The following is a 22,730-nucleotide window of genomic DNA, read 5'->3' on the forward strand; positions in this document are numbered from 1 at the left end:
TCTACAACAAAAGCTATTGTTTATAAAGTTTAAATCATAAAACAATGCTGGAGATATATTCTTTTAAAGCAACTGAGCTAAGAAAACATGACAGGAGAAATAATTTCATTTAAAAGCTATATAGTCCATAAAACTATCCTGTTAGTCATGAAGATAAATAAAAAATAACACACTAAACAGAGTGGAGAAAGGACATATAGCTAGAACTTACAAATGTTCTTAAGAATAAAAATGTTTAAAGAAAACAAAACAGAAATAAAACTTCATTTCTGGCTTTAAATGGGCTTTCATTCCCATGATTCTATGTTGCTAATTTTAATACTAAAGAAACTTAATGTTCTGAGTCAATCATTTTGAAATGTAAATAGCAAAAACAATGACAACAAAAACTTAAAAATCTGTAGGCACTCTTCAAAATGTGAACAATTTTTTTTTCAAATTGCCTTAACTATATTTCCAGACTTATTAGTAAAGTATTAATGCAAGTAATTATTTTACTTCCTCCTTATATTACTTCTGTTAAATAAAATAAAAAACTATCCAGCTGATGTTTAAAAAAACAAAACAAATTTAGAGATTATGGCATTAGTTACCATTGTGATTTAAAAGAGTAACTACAGAACCAAATTTATACAGCTATCATTTTTTATACAAGTATCTTAAATTAAAAGTTTAATTGCTGATTCACTTTATTTTAATCCTTGGTAAACAACAAGGATTAAAATAAATCCTAGTGGTAAAAAGACTGTAGTCTTTATAATGGTATGTACCAATGTGGTTAATGTTTGGTGTGAAAGCAGAAACCCCACGAAAAGGTGATGGGTTAAGAATTTATTTTTCTAATTCCATTTGGACAAAAATTAATTTTAAAAATAATTAAAGCTATGTAGATCTAAATTTTAATTATATAGTAAAATACTTTCTAGGGGCATAGCCATTAAACATTAAATGGATTTTAAATAAGAAATCTGAAGAACCCTTTCACTGATGAGTTTTAAAGTAGACTATAATTTCATCTGTGAAGACTCATATAACATCTGATTTTTTTTCTCCACTCTGGGAATCTATGAGAAAATGAGATAATAATTTTTATCCCAATTTCTAATGTCAAGACATAGAATTTAGTCAGTATCCTGTTTTAAACACATACACAAATTGAGAGGATTTTAGAAAGAAGAAACACATTTATTAGGATCAGAATCACTTAATCATGAAGAATTTTTTTTTTAATTTCAAGTTTTATATAATTAAGAAGTACTAAAATAATTGCTTTTAAAATAAAGCAGCAAATGTATTAAAGACAAACATATAGGAAGACAAGAAATATTTACCTAGAAAGAAAGAAGGCAAAACTAAAAGAAACAATATTAATGCTACACTTGTATTTCTTATTATCAAGGTATTTCCATTGGTAAAACCTTGTGGATTCTGGGAGATTTGTGATAGTGGAATTGGTAAGCAAAGGAGCTTAATATGCTGACCTGAGATCTCCATCTATCAGATGGTGTCTCCTAAGGAAGCCTACATATTTCACATTTATGCATAAGGAAGCAAATGAAAGATTACCTGGAAATCTTTGAGTTATTTGACATAATCCTTCCTTTCTGCAAAGCTGATGTTGTATTTCTGGTAATATGTTTACCTGAAAGGAATGAAAAAGATTCTGGTGAGTCGGGCATTCATAAATGCTAAAGCAAAGAAAACACAAAAATCCAGGGGGTATACAGATGTGAAGGTTTGTCTACACCATCCACACCCATCCCTCAAATATCTGCAAGTCAACATTTAGATCCAAAATAATAAGGTGGTTTATTTTATAACATAAAATTAAAACATTAGAAGCCTTTAAAATATCTGGGAATACTCTTGAAAACCTTGATATATTTCAAAGTCATGACATTTGCTAGAAATAAAAGGAAACACTATGTCCTTATGGCAAATAGAGTAACACAAATAACTTCATAGTTTCAAATTTAGCTTTGGCAAAAAATAGTACTAAACATAACATACCTCAAAGTCAACTAAAGTCCAAAGTTCCAAAGGCCCTCAGTGATCTGAATCACAGACATTTAGTTGAAATTCAGTGTTAAAACTATTTCAAAACTTCATAGATACATTTTACTTTATACTGAAGGTCATTATTGTTTCCAAATAAAAAGCGCAGTTATCACAAAACTCTATTTTAACAAAAATTTATTCTTAAAAAGCTTCATAAATATTATCACAAATTCAAATACATACTTTAACTTATAATGATACAAACAAGTTAATTCTCTTCTCTTCTGAATTTACAGATTGGTTAACTAGCTATTATCAACAAAATCTCAAAAGTAATTCCAAATATGATAAAGCCTTTTCAAAACCAACAGGAAGAGATAAGTGTAAATTACCTTGAATATCAGATTCAGTTTTGAACAATTATTGATTAGTTTCAAATTAATTCACTGTAAACTAAGAAAATACTGCAGCTTCTCTACTGTGTTCTGCTGGCATGATTAGATAAAAAGAACTCAGCTGCAGTTATAGAAAAGTGAGGGAACCAGGAACACGGATTGTAGTCCCACTTCTTGCAGTTAACAAAATAGTAACCTTAAGTCCATCACTTGGCTTCTCTTTCTCATTTTCTCCATTTGTAAAGTAAAGCAGTTAGAGTCTATGGTCTTTAAATTCCACTTCTGCTCTTAGATTTTAACAATTCAATCATAGTTGTAGTTTGTTTTTTAATGAATAGTTCATTTAAAGTGTTTTGAAACAGTCCATCAATTAAATATTCTCCAACTGTTGCAATCCTGTTAACTCCTCTTCATTTATTCAGGAAATTTCAGCCCAGGCCATATATGAATATAGCTCAGACTTCAGCAGAACCTACTCTGTGAATCTGCACCAGCAACATTCCTAAACACTCCATGTGAAAGTCTACAGAGATACCAAAGTCAGAGCCACTTTCATTCTTATTGCACTGGGAACTGAGAAAAGGCTGTAAGTATAGTGCCTGATAGATCTTAGAAATGTCTACGTTTCTTAAATTCGTAAGTAAGACAGTTCAGAGACTAAATGTAGGAAAAGAAGGGTTTTCATAAATTCCTGAAGATTTCCATTCAGAATTCCTAAGATAGGCTGGAGGTCAGGGACAGAACAGTGCAAAAATATGGGAAACTCATACCAACGGTTTGAGGGTTTTTTTTTCTTAACATACAAAGCATCTTCCAGATGTAAAAAGCTTCAAAAGGCAATAAACTTGAAACATTTTCCCCCATAGCAGGCAAAATGACTCAGTTGCTATTGACTAAACAGAATCTTTAACAATAGAAAGACCTAGAAAGATAACCAGCATTAGGTAAGTAACATTAAAGACTGTATACTGGCACAGGTCCAGTTTAAAACCTTCTCCCACTTCTTGAAGGGCTCAGAGCAAATGTGCTGTCACTGCAAATGCTTAAAGCATCCCAAGTCCCATTGTCCGCTACAAACTGAAAGGAACAGAAAAGTCTTGGTAACACGGGTTACAAAACTAATGGGCCAAAAAAATTTGTTTAGGTGCTACAAAGATAGTGCACAGTGTGCACAGGCCTCACATAGAAAGGTACTTTGCTGTGTCTCATCAGAGAGATGACTTTTCATTTGAGACCATGAATCAGAAAAATGAACTGACTCAGGGTCAACAAAGCACTTGCTTCAGAAACTCAGAGTCAAACCAAGGGAAGTAACTATTCTCCCCTTCCACCTTCGATTTTCCCACCCCCCACCAAGTGACCTCTTCCCATGCTCTTTCCTCTAAAGCATATCTTTGGAATTCACAGAGTCACAGAGGATGACATAATTATGGTGACATGTAACACCAGAAATATCTCCATTCTAATCTGGAACCGAGCACCAAACTAAGCAGCTAAACTAAATGACTCAGCACAAAGGAATAAACAAATTCAAAGGCTATACAGCTGCAGCAAATCAGCTATATTACACATACTTTAACTTTGTAATTGCTAAACCTAATAATGTTCTTCTCTATCCTCGCGCTTATTTTTTTATGTACATCATAAAGTTTATAAGATTTGCATCATTACCAAGTGGAACATCGTCATAGAAGTTTTCACTTGGTTCAGCTAACTTTTATATGATGAGCTTCTCCAGTTTCACATTGCAATAAATATTTTTTATCAAGCTTTATTTTGGGGGGCAGTTGAAGTTCACAGCAAAATTGAGCAGAAGGTACAGAGATTTCCCATATACCCACTGCCCCCACATGTGCACAACCTCCCCCATTATCAACATCCCCCACCAGAGTGGAGATTTTGTTACAACTGATTAATCTACATCATAATCACCCAAATGGTCCAATATTTTTCTTGGCATAAAATCTTTCATACCTTTGAAAGGATTAGAATGCAGGATACTACTGTAACTTTGAAAAAGTTAAAGTAGTGATCTAGAGAATAAAGATTTTACAACTTTGAATGAACATATGGCCAGGGTAAGCAAAATCCATAAGCTATGGACTTCTGAATCAAGTTTTGGGACCTGCTAGGTAAAACTGGGTCCTTATTGGTAGCAGATGAAGTTGAGGGGGATTCTATCAAACAAAAAATGGTGAACATTTTATGGTAAAGTGTATTTGAAATTTCCCCAAACATGTCCATTGGAACTTTCCCCAAACATATAAAGGATCTAATTCTGAGACTTTTGAACATTATAGAACAAGAGATACTGGTGGTAATATATATGGGGCTGATACAATCTGTGCACATTTGAAAAAGAGTATTTACCTTTTGATGTAAGCTTAACTGGCACACATCTTCCTTGGATATGCAGGGATTTCCACCAGCTTTCCTAGAAGACAGGCAAATGAGCAGATCCCAAGAGAGCAAATCACCTAATAGAAAAAGAACATTGAAAAACAACAACAAAAAATTATCAGACTTTTATAAAGGCAGCATTTACATCTTCAGATTAAAAAATATAATTATTTTGGTCCTAGAACACAGGCAAGAATGATTCCGAATATATTTAAAAGCGAATATTTAAAGTAACTAAAATTAAACTTTTAAAATTTATATTTAATATTGTATCATAGGAAAAATTCAATTATTTGAAGCAATCTCATAAAATTCCTTTAAAAAACTATAATTGGAATGTTATAAATTTATAGTCTTATTTGGAAATTGGGAGGAAATAAGATTATAAAGTCTTTTAAGATAGGAGAGGAGGGTTCCAAGATAGCAACAGATTAAGTGCAAGCTACACTGACACTCTCCCAGGGCCAAACTGGAATTACAACTAAAATAGAGAAAAACCATCCTGAATAATGAAGACTAGCAGGAGGGCACCCTCATAATCAAGGACATAAAGTGGAGACCACATAGAGACTGGTAGGAAGTGCAGAGGCATGAGAGGGCTGGCCAGGCTCCCACAGGCACCAGCTGAAGATCTGAAGGAATACCTCAGATGTGGGGCATTCCCACTGAGAACTCTGGGGCCTAAATCTAGCTTCCTAGCCCAGAGCACTAGAACTGAGAAATGTGCCCACATAACATCTGGCTGTGAAAAGCAGGGGGGATTCTGTCTTCCAGGGAGAGATGGATGGAAATGCAGGCACCCTATAGAAGGGAAAATGCACAAAGTTTCCTGTGCAGCCAGTCTCCTTGGGCTCGAGCAGAGGGAGAGCAGAGTGGACTAGAGCTGTGTGAGGAGAACTAGGGATGCTGGCTTAGGTGATAGAGCTCAGGGGGCAGCCATTTGGATTCCTGTGCTGTCATTCGCCCATACTGCAGAAGGAATCTTTCTCAGGCAGACATTTACCTTCCAAGCAGCTTTTGTCTGGTGGGGAGCAATTGCCTCACTCTGTTGGAACACATCTCACTCCACAATGTGGAGTATGTGGAATTTCTATAGCCTGAGGGTCTTTAAGAGATTGAATAACAATTAGCCTCTGGGTGCTTTGAGGCTTTGCCTGATTTGCTTCTGGACCCAGGACTTGGAAAAGCAGACCTTGCTGTGTATCTTGGTCCAGTCCAAATGCACCCAGCCCAGCAGAGGGAACCATAAGCTGTGGAGTGTGGAAAACTTCAAGCAGAGTACTCAAGTCACAAACAGCATCTGACACTGGCCTGCACTGGAGACCATCTAAAAGACTGGGAGTCCTAGCATATTTATCTAATACATAGAAAAAAATCCAAATAGGCAGCCAAAATTGAGAGATAAAAAAAAAAAAAAGCCCCAGATGAAAGAACAAAAGAATTCTCAGAAGAACTAAGTGAAATAGAGATAAGCAATCTATCAAATATTGAGTTCAGAATATTAATCATAAGGATGCTCAACAGGATGAGAAAATATATGGAAACTATGAAGGAAATTAAGAATGGCATAGTAAAATTAAAAATAAAAAGTTGGAAGGAATAAACAGCAGATTAGGGGAAGCTGAGGATAGGATCAACAAATTAGAAGACAGGGTAGAAAAAAAATCACGAAATCAAAGATCCCAAAAGAAAAAACAATAAAAAAACAGGACAGCCCTAGCTGGTTTGGCTCAGTGGTTAGGGCGTTGGCATGTGATCCGAAGGGTCCTGGGTTAGATTCCAGCCAAGGGCACATACCTCGGTTGCAGGATTAATCCCAAGCCCTGGTCAGTGCATGAGCAGGAGGCAACCAATTGATGTGTCTCTCTCACACCAATGTTTCTATCTGTCTCTCTCCCTTCCACTGTCTCTGAAAAGCAATGGACAAAATATCCTTGGATGAGGATTAGAAAAAACAAAAAAATCCAGGAGGGCAGTTTAAGGGAGCTGTGGGACAACATGAAACATAGCAATATTCGCATCATCGTAGCGCCAGAAGATGCAGAAAGTAAGCAAGGGTTAGAGAACCGGTTTGAAGAAATAATGGCTGAAAACTTCCCTAGCCTAGTGAAGGAAAAAGTCACACAAGTTCAGGAAGCCCAGAGAGTCCCAAGCAAGAAGAACCCAAAGAGGCCCATGCCAAGACACATCATAATTAAAATGCCAAATATTCAAGAGAAAGGGACAATCTTAAAGGCAGCAAGGGAAAAGCAATCTTTAACTACAAAGGAGCTCCCATAAGGCTGTCAGCTGACTTCTCATCAGAAACTCTACGTGCCAGAAGGGGAATGGCATGAATATTCAAGGTAATGAAAAGCAAGGATCTAAAACTAAGACTATTCTATCCAGCAAGGCTATCATTCAAAATAGATGGTGAAATAAAGAGCTTCCCAGACAAAAAGTCAACACAGAAACAGTGACTCTAAATGACACACTAGATCAGATGGATTTAACGGACATTTACCAAACATATCACCCCAAAGCTGAAGAATATACATTTTCCTCAAGTGCACATGGGGCATTCTCAAAGAGAGACCACATGTTAGGACATAAAACAAGTCTCTACAAATTCAAGAAGATTGAAATCATATCAAACATCTTCTTGGACATTTACAACACAGAATACTATGCAGCTGTAAAAAAAGAAGGATCCCTTACCCTTTGATACAGCATGGACAGACCTGGAGAGTATTATGCAAAGCAAAATAAGCCAGTCAGAGAAAGACAAGTATCACATGATCTCACTCGTATGTGGAGCCTAATGAACAAAACAGATGAACAAAATAGATCCAGAGACACAGAAGCATGGAACAGACAGTTGAATCTCAGAGGGAAGGCAGGGGTGGGTGAGTGAGTGGGGAGAGATTAACCTAAGAACTTATGTGCATATATGCATAACCCATGGGCACAGACAATAGTGTGGTAAAGGCCTGGAGGGGTGCAGGTTGAGGGATCAATGGGCGGCAAAGGGGACATTTGTAATACTTTCAACAATAAAGATAAATTTTAAAAAATAGGAGATAGTTGCAAAATCAAATAATGATAAGAAGTCAAAACACCGAATATTTTGTTTTTAGCTTCAGCAACACCATTACTTTTCATAGATCTTAAACATCAAATATACTTTTATAAGATTTCTTACAAAGAAAAAATTGTAGTAAGCAGAAAATAAAAAATCCAATGAAAAATTTAAGACTCAAGTTTTGTCCAAAAGGAATTTGTGGTCTAGTAATAGACAGCATAGAGCTAGTTCTAAATACAGAGTATATCATGAACAAAAGCAAATTATATTTCAGTTATTTCACCAAGGACAAAGTTTTTTGCCAGTAAATCCTGTTAACTTGCCAATATACTCTCAGAAGAGTACATTCTTGCATAATGCTTGAACATTTAAAAGTTAACATTTGCCCCCCCCTCAAAAAAATTTAACATTTGCATATATTCACTTATTCTCTTTGATTTATTTATATACATTTTTATCAGCATGCCTTACATAAAATTGGTGCTTTAAAAATATTTTCAAATGAACAAATGAATAACTAGCCCATGATACGGTAGTAAACACATTAGTTCAGAGAGGATACACAAATAAGTACCCCCAAAATAACGAGAAAAGGTTATATATAAAAGACTTGATATTATTTGGGAAACTTCCCGTACTTTAGATGGAAATCCAATTTTAAAAATTAAGCAATTTCTATACACATGATCTTTTGTTGACTACTTGTGAGATAGTGTTCCTTTGAGTAACTATTTCTGCCAGACTACACAAGTAATTATCCGTAACAGGTATTACGGATCTAAAAGGTAGAAAATAACCAATGTTTCCAAATTTTATCTTTTAAAAATTTCCCAGAAGGCCTTGGCTGGGGTGGCTCAGTTGGTTAAGCTTCATCCTATGCACCAAAAGCTCGCCAGTTCAATTTCCAGTCAGGACACGTGCCCAGGTTGCAGGCTTGATCCCTATTCAGGGTGCTTGCAGGGGGCAGCCAATCGATGTTTCTCTCTCTCTCTTCTCTTCCTCTCCCTTCCTCTCTCTATAAAAATATTTTTAAAAATCAATAAAAACATGTTTTTAAGAAATTCCCAGAAGAATTTCTCACTTGAGAGCATAACATTTTCAAAGAAGGGCTTGATAGAAAAAAATAATAATAATAATAAGGAATAGTGAATGGTGACAAGTAGGAATGAAATTTCACTCTTTACTAATCAAGTCTTTTACAAGTGTGTTGTCCGGGCTATTGGTTCTTCTGTTTGTAATTGTTCTGTTACTAGAAGAGATACCTCTCTGCCTAACAAAAGTTGATCCAGGCATTTGAACTCAAGTTAATATCTGATCTCTTTTCCTAGAGATTCTCTGTTTGCTTGCTGTATCCCAAGACACTGAAAGACAGCCCGCCAGTTCAAAAGAACAAGGAGAAATGGTGCGGGCGATTTGGGGGTGGGAGAAATCTCTCCACGTAATTGCCATCAGGCCTTCGGCTTAAAGGGTCTACTCTGTTCCAAGCACCCTCACTTTGAAGAAACTACAAACAGATCCCATTAGCCCAATCCAAATATGCTTATGATTCCAATACTTTATTTTAAATGTGCATCTGGCATTTTCAGCCAAAACCTTTTGGTATGGATTCAAAAGGAAAAACATAAAGACTATTTCATTCAACATTATTTCTAGCCCAGGAAACACTGTAAACCTAGAAGAAACATCCTGTCATATTATACTCAACTAAATATTTTAAGAAGATAAGGATATGCAAAGAGAGGATTTCAAACTATGGACTGTATTGTTTGGGTGTTAAAAACAGAGTACATTTTTATATTCCTCCAAGTCTGAGGCATGGCCCCCTTCACTACCCAAGGCACACGCACAATTTCTGTATTTGATAGAAAAAATATTAAGCCATAAATGTTTAAAACTGGAAGACACCTTTAAATAATTCAAGGCATTCAATTTATCAGGAACCTCCTATGAACAAAACATTGTACTAGAAATATGAAAGTAAATAGCAAAAAAGAAAGAGAGAGCAGTCACTGCCCTTAGCAATCTATTTGAGGGATCTAAACATTAAAAAGAATTCAGGATAACTTATGAAGCATCACACAGTTTTTTGACATTCATAAGGGTTACCTGTCATCTCTCAAAAATATTTAATATTTAAAATTCAAAATTAATATTTTAAAAATACTCTATAGCACATAAATTTCCCTGTAAAATGAATAAAGTAGAACTGAAATTTTCAAGTCATTTCTTTATACTTCTTACCTAATTCTTGCTACCATGGTATGAAAATTTCTGATTGTTTCCACTCAGAATTCCTATTGTTACACTCATTAAATTCTACCTCAAACTATTTCCAGTTAAATATTTAGTTGACCTTTTGCATTTTCTGTTCAGTTCCTTCTCCAGCATTAGAAATCAAGTATCTCTCCTGACTCCCACAGCCCTTTTTTAAAGTAAAAGCTTTATTTGCTTCACGAATGATACTGTGAATTCAAACCTGACCAAAAAAAAAAAAAAAACCAAAACCAAAAGCCACACTGAGTTGTAGAAACTGGCCAGAAGCCAAAGCACATTCACTAGCTAAGTAAATCACATTCAGAAGTCAACACTGGAACATTTGGGATACAATTTGTTCCTCAGCAAAATTACAAATTACAATTGTGGAGCTTTAGGGTATGCTCACATAGCTGAAAGCATGAGACAGGGTACGTACATGCTCAGGGTTTTACAGAAAGACTGCAGGCACACAGGGAGAGTCAAGCCCACATGTGGAGTGCCTTTGGCCTGCAATGTTTGTTTTGCTTTGTTTTTAAATTTTAAGTATTTTACAAAATGCAAATGTCAGCACAATTCACACAAAAATCCAGATTTCAGCCTTCATTTGAAAACTGGGAAGCTCTAGCAGCACCTGGTCCATGCTGTACATGGCAGCCACTAGCTGGAGCTAAGTACAGCTTCCCCATGTTCTCCAGTTTATCATAATGACCCTGCCTGGTCCTAATGCTGCTTGGGCTCTGCCTCTAGTAGCAGAAAACAGTGCTAGACCTGGTGTAAAATACTGGTGTGTCAGTTTCCCATCAATTGTTCATTCAGCAAGTTGATGCTCCATGTTTTAGCTTTTAATGAACTACACTGTTCATTATGTAAATTGATTTTGATGCAACAACTTTAGGCAAGTTGATATTTGGTCATTTGGTCTTAAAAGAATATGTGAATATACCCTCTGATTTCCAGATCGTGCCATGCTCTCCCGCAAGGTTAAGTAAGGACAACTCAAACCTAAAGATATTTTATTGGCTGTGTTAAAGTTAGAAAGGACTTAAGTGTGTCTTTTTAGAGTTGCTTGTGACCATCTTTTTCACTTAAGTCTCTTTCCTCCGGTTGGATTGCTAAAGTGGCTCAGGTCCCACCCCAAGATTGGTCCACCCTCATCTTTTTCTCACTCACACTCTCTCTTTGGACTCTTCTCCACATTTAGCCTGTCTCTGGGCTGTTGCCACAGTTATAGACGGCTTAGGACAGGCTCTTTCTAGGCACTGGGACAAACATTCTTGGTGTTCATCTTGCTTGGTGTGTTTCGTCTACCCGCAGAAGTTTGACATTACAGTGTAATAGCTGAGAAGTCAGATTTGGATTTGGAAAAACCAGGCAAAGCAGACCAGGAAGGTTAATAACTTGCCCAAGGTTAGCCAGTTAGTGGTGGGAAGAGAAGTTGAATACAGGAAATCTAGCTCTAAAGGCCATGTTTGAGATGATTACATCATTCTCCCTTCAAAAATCAAGGAGGCAAGAGAGAAACTTAGCTTTTGAGGCCTTATATATTAACTTATGCAGAACTTCCAATAACACTGTAGGGTAGAAACAATTATTACACATACTTTATAGGAGAGGAAACTGAAACAAAAGGGAATTATTTAGCTTTGGTACTTTTCCAGCTACTGTCCAGAGCATCTATTTTCCTTTGGGACCTTGGAGGAAAAATTACTATAACAGGGAGAGTTCAGGTATTCCTAGACCTTCACCCAGCAATAGCACACCCAAAATGTTATTAGCAATACCACTGGTAATTGAAGTAAAATTTTCATATGTAAAAGAGGTAATACTCAACTGCACATGTACTCAGGAACTATACATATTAATTCGGCCTTCACCTGCTTTTGAAAATAAATCTCTAAAAGTTGCTTAGACTTTTTTGACTGTTAAAATGATTTCTTTCCCAAAGAAACCAGAGCAGGACTAGCCCTCCAGACTGAGTTAGCCAAGCCCTTAAATAGAGAGGTCATGGGACACTGTTCTAGGAAAACAGGATGTGGATGTTCCATTCTCCACCTCAAAATTACAAAAACATGAAAAAAATCTCCAGGCGTCTCTCCACAAACAGAAACAAAATGGTTGATAACACCACTCACTGTCCCAGCTCCACAGTGTTGGCTCTGGAAGCAGTGAGGGCGCCACAGGCAATTTCAGAAGGAGTTGTCAGGGTCCAGGCTTGTTAATTCAGATATGAAATAGCACTGATTGTTGTTTTTGCCCTTCTCTAAGGATGCTCAGAAACAAACTAACATCTTAATGTTAAAAGTAAGAACAATTTTTAAAGGTTTTTGTTCTTGTTTTAGTTTTAATCATGCATCTGCCCTAAGGAGGGAGGCTTCCTCTAGAATATTTCCAGTCTCTCATAGGCAGGCTGCCATGTAAAATAAACAATCCCTTCCTGGCTCTCAAATGCCCTCCCTCATTGATAAGGTCTGCAGGATCAGTGATTCAGTCCAGAGAGCAGCAGCGTTCTCAGAGGGCAGCGTTCACATCAATGTGATTTATTCTCAGGGGATGAGAACCTCGATTTTCTGGCACACTATATAAAAATCTCTGACTATTAAGTCTATTCCTGCTTTATTTTTCTTTATAGCACTTATCAACTGACAGATTACATATTTGTCTCATTTTTGTCTATCTCTCCCCATTTAAACATGAGCTCCCTTGAGGGCAGGACAGTCCGTTTTGTTCATTGCTGCACCCTCAGTACCTACAATAGGTCTGATTCACGTGTAAGGGATGTTCTCTACGTATTTCTTAAATGCATAAATTAATGTGAGTAGCAGACCAACAATTAAAAATCAAAAGCCAGTACACTGAAATACTTTTATAAAAACTAAAAATGACAGATAATGAGAAAAAATGTTAATGTTTTTAAAAAACAACATAAAAATATACTTTGCTTCTTAGTAAGAATGAAAGAGAAGTAAACATAACAAAGTTCACTATCCATTGCTTTGAAATAATTATAAAAACTAACAGAAGGTTCCAAGTGCTTTAGTTATTGGAAACTTTTATATGAACACACACCTTAGATTGAAGCAGAAAAGATTTATAAAGTTTGACTCAAAAAATAAACTTGTCCGTGAGCTTTTAAGATAATAGCTACAAAGCCCAAGGCTCATTTCCTTATTCACAATATTAGATTATTATGATCCATGAGGATACAACTAGACTGATTTCCTAAATTTTGGTTTTTTAATCATGTATAATATTCCTTTATAATATAACATAGGATATTTCATATTTCACTGTTCCACCTATATGGCCTCTCTTCACAACTAGATTATAAGATTCTTATTGAAAAACAAAGCCTTACTCTCTCTGTATCCACCCTTTACCAGGCTTAGTATATGGGGTTATATTCATGAACACATTATTAACTTATTGATAATAAATTAGGTTCTATGCTCGATTCCACCACTAGATTCTTTGGACATAAATTAGCCATTGCAAATACCTATATCTTTTCCTGAAGCTTTTAAGGTTCATTAACCATTTCACTCAACTGTGCTCTTAATATGATGGATCTATAGGACAGTAACAGAACAGCCACAGCTTATTTTATTTGTGGCTTTTTTTAAAGACAAAATATATTTACTTTCTTGTATCTAACACTGATTATAGTAGACACTTAGCAAATATTTATTGGGTTGAATATTTCAATTTTCAGAATTCACTTGAAGAAAAATCATATATACAGAACCTAGAGATCTTTAATGAATTATACAACACGGCATAAAATCTAATTAAGCTGGTTCCTTACCCTGATATTGGTCATAGGTTTTTGCTTGTTATGACTCCAGCTTCTTATCCTTTAAGAGCTGATGATAAAAGCTTTGTGTTTTATCACAAAGAAATTTTCTACCATTCTCTCCCTTGATGTTCTAAATCTACACTAAAGATCAAGCTTTTCTGTCCTAATGTCTACACTCTTTCTGCCCCATGAGAGGTTGTGAAGGTCAATAAGATGGTTTCTCTGAAGAATTTTGAGGTTCTGAAATTCTTCCAATCTATGCAAAAGTTCAAGAAAGCAATATTATGCTTATACTTTTGCAAAAGTTTAAAAGATTCCTGCTTTGAAGAAATTTTCCTTTAAGAAGAGCATGAAAGGAAATAGATCAGTGTATTCCTATAAAATAAACTCAAGAAATGTTTAATTTACAATACTTGCTAAAGTTCCTTCCATAGATTTTTAATGACTTTTTCAGAGTTTTATGCTACTTCCGTTGTTTTCTATTGAAATGTAACTGATTGTATACGTGTGTATGTGGGTTTAAACTTTTACTGCATTCAATATTATTGTTTTTCTGGGAAAAAACACTCATTGCTGCATTTTTACCAAATATCTAATGTCTAGAATTCTTACCGCTTGAAAGAAATGGACACTGCAGCAATTTAAAAATCAGACTATATCTAGTGCCCAGATACTGGTTTCTAACACTTTTCTTCATTAAAAGAAATCAAGGTTCCTCGGGGAACTGGCTGATTCAAGGGCTAAAGTAGTAAATATACAGGATGAGCCTGAAGCATCATAGTGCCAGAGAGGAAGAAAGCTCTCAACACAAACAAGCAAACAAATGAACAAAAGCAATATTGAAGGTATGTCAAGGGAACATGGGACCCAATGGTCAAAGGTGGGAACAATTTGAGCAATAAAATAAGTAATATTGGATTATAACCCAAAGTATAAAAAAAATTCCATGAGTCCATACTGATATAAACAAAAGATTAAATAAATAAATGAGTTATGAAGAGACAAATCTTCCATCCGAGAAAAGTCCCAAATAATATACACAGCTACTCCTCTATCAAGGATGTGGAGCACAACTCCTTACTTTTTTGGTGTAGGCTGAGCATAATGACATCCTTCCAAAGACTACGATATGGAAAGCAGAAGAATAACTTTACCGTGAAAAAACCTGGCAAACACCGTCAAGGTTAACATCAACGGCAATAAGTCATGTTGACAGTATGTACCCTTAAAATGATGTGATGAGAACCTCTGTGGTCTTACTCCCCAAAACCATAACTGTCTAATCATGAGAAAAACAGCAGGCAAATCCCAATTGAGGGACATCAAAATGCATGACCAGTTCTCAAAACTTCCAAAGTTATCAAAAACAAAGAAAATCTGAGAAACTCACAGCCAAGAGAAGCCTAAGGAAACAGGATGACTGAATGTAATGTGGCATCCTGAATGGGATCTTGGAACAGAAAAGGTACATTAAGTAAAAACTAAGAATATCTGAATAATTTTTTTAAAAAATCAGAATAAACAAATTCTGCAGAGGAAATAAGATAATTAAGTATATGGCTGTAGCTAGAGATAAACTCTCATACACTAACTACATATCTTCCCAAGTATTTTATGCTAAGAATGTTGTATTACAAAAACCAATCAGCACTACCATGCAGAAAGTGAAAAATAATTGCTTTTATGCAAAATGCATTCTTCTGCTAATAAAATTTCAGTGGTATTTAAAATACAGAGAACTGAAAAATAGATCAAGTTTGGAGTTTGGCACCATCCTCTTAATACATGCAAATGCCATATTCTATACTCTCTTTACATTTGTTACTGTCTCTCTAAATTCAACTCCTTTGGTGAGTTTATTTAGACCCATTACTTTAGCTCTTGCTTCTCTTCCATTGACTCCCAAATTTACTTCTCTTGACCTTTTTTATGTTTCAGAGAGGTATTTCAGTTACATGCTAGAACATGCCCCCCTAAACAGGTACAGATCTAACCCATTACCTCCTGCCAAAAAACACCTATCTCTCCTGCTCTTCTTACAGTCAAAGGTATAGCCACTCTCTCAAACTAGAAGAGAACCTCCTTTTTAATTTATACTTGCTTCTCATTCTACCTCCCACTGATTTCCAATTCCCATCAGTCCTAAATTAGAATGTCTTAAACATTTCCTGACCTTTCCAAATCCTATCACATTCTCTAAATCTAAGATCTTGCCATCTCTGTAAAGTCTCCTAGTCTCCTTGCTTCTAATTATTTTTCCTTCTCTAGTTCATCTTCCTCCCTACAGCCATAGTCATCTTCCAAAAACACAGCTCTTACTGCCAGCACAATTCAGATCGAATTCCTTAGCAAAGCAACCAAGGCCATTCCCATCAGCCCCAACATACTCTTCTAGTCTCATTTCCCTCCTTCCTCTTCAGCCATAACAAGGGACTCATTTTTGGTCCCTGAGACTCCAAGCCCTATAAACCTATATACCTCCAGCATGCAGCTCATGCTGCTGAAAGTTCTTCCCTCCAAAATCTGCTTGAGAAATCATTGTTGAGAAATCATGCCAAGAATTCTACTTATAACACCTTCCTAGATACCCATATTTGAAAATGGTCACTTCTTTTTCTGTTCTCCCATAACACTTTTTCTGCTCTTCACACTGCTTCGATGTATCTAATATTACAGTTTAACATGTACATCCTTGCTCCTCAGAAATGGTCTTGGACCCACAACATTTTCATCAACTAATAGCTTGTTAGAAATGAAAAATTTCACCCCCAACTTTGACCTTACCAAATTAGAATTGTCAGTAACAAGATCCCCAGGTGATCCGCATGCACCTGGGAGCTTGAGAAGTACTGATACACACTTCTGCCCTACATAGTTCCTTGAAAAGTCTCCCTTACCTTTGCAATGCTCTCTCCCCCACCCACACTGATTAGCTCTTACGTTAAATAAAACTTAAATGTTTAGTGTCAATTATAAAATATCCAGATGTCTGGCTGTAATGTCCTCCTCGTAATCCTTGTTATGAGGTTGGTGCTTTAAATTGGGTTCTTTTGTTACTTAACTACTTGACATGAGTTTTTGACAGACACTTCTTATACCAAATCCCTCAGAATGGCATGGAAAGTTTTTAATTAGCACTGTGACACTTCATTTAACCAAATATTATTCCTTCTTCCTGTTTTATTAAAAATCACTTTGCATGACTTCTTTAAAATGCAATGAATAAAATCTATTCATATCTGTTTTAACATTGTATAATAATACACTGGGGACTTTGAGCAATCTGAGAAGGGGGAGGCAGTCACTGATTTAAAATTTATTCCAAGAAAAATTCTATACTAATTCAGCACAGATGAGGATTAAGTCTTAAGAAATATAATTCACTAACATGGGGAAAAGAATAAACTCTCTCAGTGGCTTATTACTTAATGCCACAGTATTTTGGGATTATACATCTCTTATTCATAATGCATTATTTTCGTAATCTTTGGAGATTTATTTAACCCAATCATAATATTTCTGTAAGATATTTGTGGGACCAGTCTTATCTTACATTTTCAAATCAAGCAACAGATAATCTAAAGAACTTGTTCAAGGTCATTCCAAAAAGAAGTTATGGGCATAAAACCCAGACCCCACAGTAATAATGATAACAACATTAGGGGGTGGTATGGGGATGAAATGAGTTAATATTTGTGAAGTGTTTAGAACAGTGTCTAGTACTTGATAAACTTCATATTAGTATTTGTTTAATGAATAAATAGGTGGGTGGTAGGTATGTATAGGCAGATAAATTCCAGATCTAGGTGATGAACTTTCAAGAAACAAAATGTGACTTCTATGTGTCTTGCAGTCTATTATTTAAGCTTCTGAATAGAGTGATATGATGTAAGGGCAATGCAGAAAACACAGGAAATAATCTTCTTTAACTCATTGCTACCTTCTCATGTTTCTTCAAAAGGCCTTCCTACCACAAGAGAAGGATATGTTAACTCAATGGACACTCGTTGGCGATTTCAATCTAAGGAAAAGAAAGGATCTCATCAATAGTAGGCTCAGTTGAGCCATGCACATTTTCTAGAACTGGGCTCCACAGTTTTCCCTCATTGGTGCCCTAAGGGCATTTTCTAGAATAGATGACATCTTAAGCCTTCAAACTAATGATGAAGGAATGTAAATTTTCATGTGTAAGTAGCAACAAGCCCCAAGTGGTAGGCACAACCTGGCCAGCTAGGCAAAACCTTGTGAGACCTAAAGTGGGTGCTTTAGGTAATGAGGGGCTGACCTGGGCAATGGGTAAACAAGGCTATGGCCTAAGACAGGGTACATCCACTTCACAATTTTCTTAAAACAGGCCCTGTTCCCAGAAGCTAAGGGCATATCAGAAGTGTCTCCCAAAGCTAATAATTATGTTATCCGCAAGATGAATATTTAGGTTAATGTGAAACCGTGTCAAGTACTATTAAAATGCAGCATACTTTAAAGTGTGTTGTTTCTATACATCTAAGAGGCATATATTATCAGAAATAATTTAAAAGAATTCTGCAAAATTATAGCTTCTTCTATACTCAGAACATTAATTTTTCACTTCTCCAAAGATGTTTAGAAAATAATCTGCTTTTTTCCTCTCTCTATTTACTGTTCAAACTTTGTATAGTTGTCTCATTTCCCTTATTTAAAACCATTTTCTTTACTTCCTTGACATTTTACAATTTAAGATTTATGTATAAAATTTATTATATTTTGGTGCTTTAATTTCTATCAAATTGATTCCCAAGAATAATATTGCTGGCTTAAAAAGTATAAGTATTTTAAATGTTATAGATTATTCCCAGGTTGTTTTCCCCCAAAAAGGCTATCTTTCACATTTCCACAAGCAATGTATGAGAGCTTCCTTTCCCAAAACTCCTACCAGCAACAGGTGGTATCACCAATTCTGGATTTTGCCAGTCGTATAAATGTAAAGTGATATGGTATAATTTAAATTGTCCTTCAGTAACTTTTCCTGAATGTCATGCTCTTCTTTCTTTTCAAGAAGCTTATTCAAATTCTTAGTATAAAAAAGATTTACAAATAAAATGTTAAGTTAAAAAACAGTATTTAGTATATTTAAAACACTTTTAATTAAGGTACAAGCAAAAGTTCCTTCCTATCAAAAGATTAAACTGATATATCATTCTTAACCCAATCAGATTTAAACATGTATTAATATCTATTACTGAAGGTCCATGGAGAACTAGTACTGTTGATGAAAGTATTAAAATAGTAACCATCCACCCAGCTGGGTGTGGCTCAGTGGTTCAGCATCAACCTATGATCCAGGAGATCCCAGTTTGATTCCCAGTCAGGGCACATGCCTGGGTTTCGGGCTCGATCCCCAGCAGGGGGCATGCAGGAGGCAGCCGATTAATGACTCTCTCATCATTGATGTTTCTATCTCTCTCTCTCCCTCTTCCTTCCTCTCTTTGAAATCAATAAAGATATATTTTAAAAACATATATAGTAACCATCCTTTTGTAGAGGTATGTGGCAGTAAGAACCAGTTTTAATATTTTCACCAACTGACCCAATAATTCACTATTACACTCAAATCTCCAAAATGTAATGTAAATGAATATTGTAGGAAAGTTATATTTTATGGCAACTAGTTGAAAATATTCTAACTATATATCAAGAAGGACTTAGTTAAGCCTGGCTGGTATAGCTCAGTGGTTAAGCTTCTACCCATGAACCAAGAGGTCCCAGGTTTGATTCCAGGTCAGGGCACATGCTGGGGTTGCTGGCTTGATCCCCACTAGGGGGCCTGCAGGAGGCAGATGACTGATGTTTCCCTCATCGATGCTTCTATCTATCCTTCTAACTTGGTCTCTAAAAATCAATAAAAAACGTATTTTAAAAAAGAACTTAGTTAAAAATTATGGTATACCCATACAATAAAACACTAAAAATCACGAGGCAAATATTTTTTATGCACTTTCAGGAAACTAGCATGAGGCTGTGGTTAAAGTCTCAGTATTGGAGAGGGATAGTCCTTGGAGTAAACCTCGGCCCCACCATTTATGAGATATATCGCTGAGTTCCTCATTTGTGAAATAGAAATTCCTACCTATGGACTAGGAGTGAGAATTCAATGTGTTAATGTATATAAAGTGCATAGCACAGTGCATTTAGTTAATAAAAAAGGCTAACAAAACTATTGATATGAAAATTTATTATAATTTTTTAAATTGTTGATATGGCAAAACTTTTATCATAATATCAAATGTTTATCTGTAAAAAGATATGGGATAAACTATTGTAAAGGGGCAGGCAGTGAAAGGACAGAATATGTGTTTGCATGTGTGTGTGTGTCCAGGTGTTGTGCTTAGAGACACACTTGGAAACATGCACAATGTTGTTAACCATGTTATCTCTAGGTGGTGGAATTTGGAGTAATTTTCACTTTCATTTCTATATTTGTGAATATTTAATTCCATATTCTACCATAAACATGTAGTATCTTTGTAAATGGGAGAAATATTTTCTAAAAATGTGGTTAGAATATGCATCCAAGTAAGGAAATAATATTCTCTGAGAACAACAACATTGAGTCTTTTCACCATTGCGCATCTTTCAAGGTACTGTAAGATGTCAATTAACTTACATAGAAACAAAAATGTATAGAAAACAAATTTGGATCTTGGTCATTTTAAAATTCAAAATATCTCTGATCTAACAGAGTGCCTTTAAAATACTCATTGTGACAAAGTAATAGGACTTCTTGAAACAAAAATCAGTGTGAGCATGCTGTGTGCAGTTATGAGTTAGAGATTTCAGGCACCATACAAAATAAGGTCTTGGCGATAAATCTTAATATGCTATTTTTCCAAAAATGGACAAATAATGAACAGAAATGCTTGAGTAAACAAACCAATGCAAGTGCAAACACTCATTTTTCCTGATACGTTGGCTCTCTGGATGAGCCTTCAGATTACCATGGAATGCGCCTGCCTTTCTGGCATTCCCAGCATTCCTCCTGTGATGCAAATACCAATTTCCAGCAGAAAAGTAAATTTGTTTTATAGTACAGCAGTGAATTTGGATTTCCATGCTATACTTCCATAGAATAACAGGTAAAGTTCTCATTCTTAAAACAACCTCACTTAATAAAATGACAGTTTTAATATTGATGAGGTTTGGTGAAATGGGAAATTTCTTGCATACTTACTGGGCAATGCTTTAACCTTCTCAGGTAGAATTTTGACAACATGAAGAGCTTTAAAATAGATACTCATTCTTCATGTCATTAAATTTAATTTTAGAAATCTCTGCTAAATAAATAATTTGAAATGTAGACAAATAGTTATATACAAAAATTTGTGAGTGCATTATTTACAGCAAAACATTGGAAATACTATACATATCTGGATTAAGAAAATTAAATTAAGTAAACATTAAATACATGTATATAATATAAGTTTATATAGCCATTGAAATAATGTTTACAAAGTTTTTATGGCATATGTTTGGGATAAGCCATGTGTCCACATTTTTACCTTGATCTCACTATCTTCAAGCAAGTCCAACATGTTCAAAGACAGTTGAAATTCAGCTGCTTCTTTTTCAAATGGGGTCATTGGCCTTGGCTGTAAAGAACTGAGCTAAGATGTACCAAGGCTTTGCATGTCCACTCATAATTAATGGGTTTATCATCTATGTATATTTAGGAGTGGGGCTTCTCATCAATGTGGAAGGTTGATTCAGGGTCTGGGTAAGGCAAATAAGAATTATTTGGCTGCTAACTACTTAGATAGCAAATAGGCAGGACTTCTTTGTGCTTCTGGAAGAAACAATGAAGAAACACACAGTGCAGGACCAGCATGTTAGCATTACCTGGTAGCTTATTTCTTAGCCAGCTTCCACTGTTACTGAATCAGACGTACTGGGAGTAGAGCCCAGCAAATCGTGATCTACTTAACAAGCCTCCCCAACAATTCTGATGCATACTGAATCTGAGCATCAGGGTCCTAGCAAATAGGTAGGTACTATGGTGGAGTTTTGCCAAAACTATGTTCTTTAAGCAATCATTTAGATGGGAATTCCCTTTAACTTCTGATAATTACAAAATAAAAAGCTAGCAACTAGAGAAGCAAGGCCCTGGAGTCATCTCTACCCTCTATGCCTCTTCATTGCTTGTCTGGCTGCTCCAATGAGGTGGAACGCGAAACAATATTTTTTAAATTCCAAGAGTTCCCTGCTCTAAATGGACCATTTTGTTGCATAGATAATGAGATTCACATATGATTATCCTATTTTTTCTTAGAGAAAGAGCTGAAATGAGTTATGATTATTAGAAGGTTATTATTAACTAGTTGGTGGAATTCTTCCTTCTTTGAAAACTGAGTCATCACTGGCTTGGGCAGATCTGGGACAAGGTTACAGAGAACACAGTGGGCATGAGTTCTGTTCCTTTCTTGGTTTTGCTCAGATACAGCCTGGTGCACATTTCATTTTGCTCTCCATACAGCTATTTCCCATCGTCCTCACTATTTTTTCCCTAAACTTCAAAAGAACCAATATCTGAAGAAATATCTGAAGGAAAGACTCAGCTACTACTTTATTAGTGTATTTGTACGGTTTATTGTTTCAATTGCCAACTCATTTAATCATCTGCCTGCTGGATATATGCAAGGCACTTTCCTGTGCAGAATAACTTGTAAACAGACCAAGAAAGCACTGCCTGTTCTTTAAGTTTATAACATAGAAAGGCAAAATGAGATGAAAACACAAAAAATATAAAAAATGTAGCACAAGCATACTTTGGACATCAGAAATGTATAAACAATGT

General features: G+C 35.6%; 1 protein-coding gene across 1 annotated transcript in view; it reads right to left on the minus strand.

The window, feature by feature from the left end:
- Window positions 1-22,730, minus strand: part of CPED1 (cadherin like and PC-esterase domain containing 1) — a 270,333-nt gene that overhangs the window by 205,607 nt on the left and 41,996 nt on the right. Inside the window, exons 3-4 of the mRNA XM_016213335.2 lie at window positions 4,764-4,870; window positions 1,567-1,642 (exon numbers count right to left, since the gene is read on the minus strand). Of these exons, the coding sequence (XP_016068821.2) occupies window positions 1,567-1,642; window positions 4,764-4,870 (183 nt within the window). The remainder of the gene's footprint in view (window positions 1-1,566; window positions 1,643-4,763; window positions 4,871-22,730) is intronic.

The sequence above is a fragment of the Miniopterus natalensis genome, chromosome 10, assembly GCF_054644295.1.
Source record: "Miniopterus natalensis isolate mMinNat1 chromosome 10, mMinNat1.hap1, whole genome shotgun sequence".
Classification (NCBI taxonomy): Eukaryota; Metazoa; Chordata; class Mammalia; order Chiroptera; family Miniopteridae; genus Miniopterus; species Miniopterus natalensis.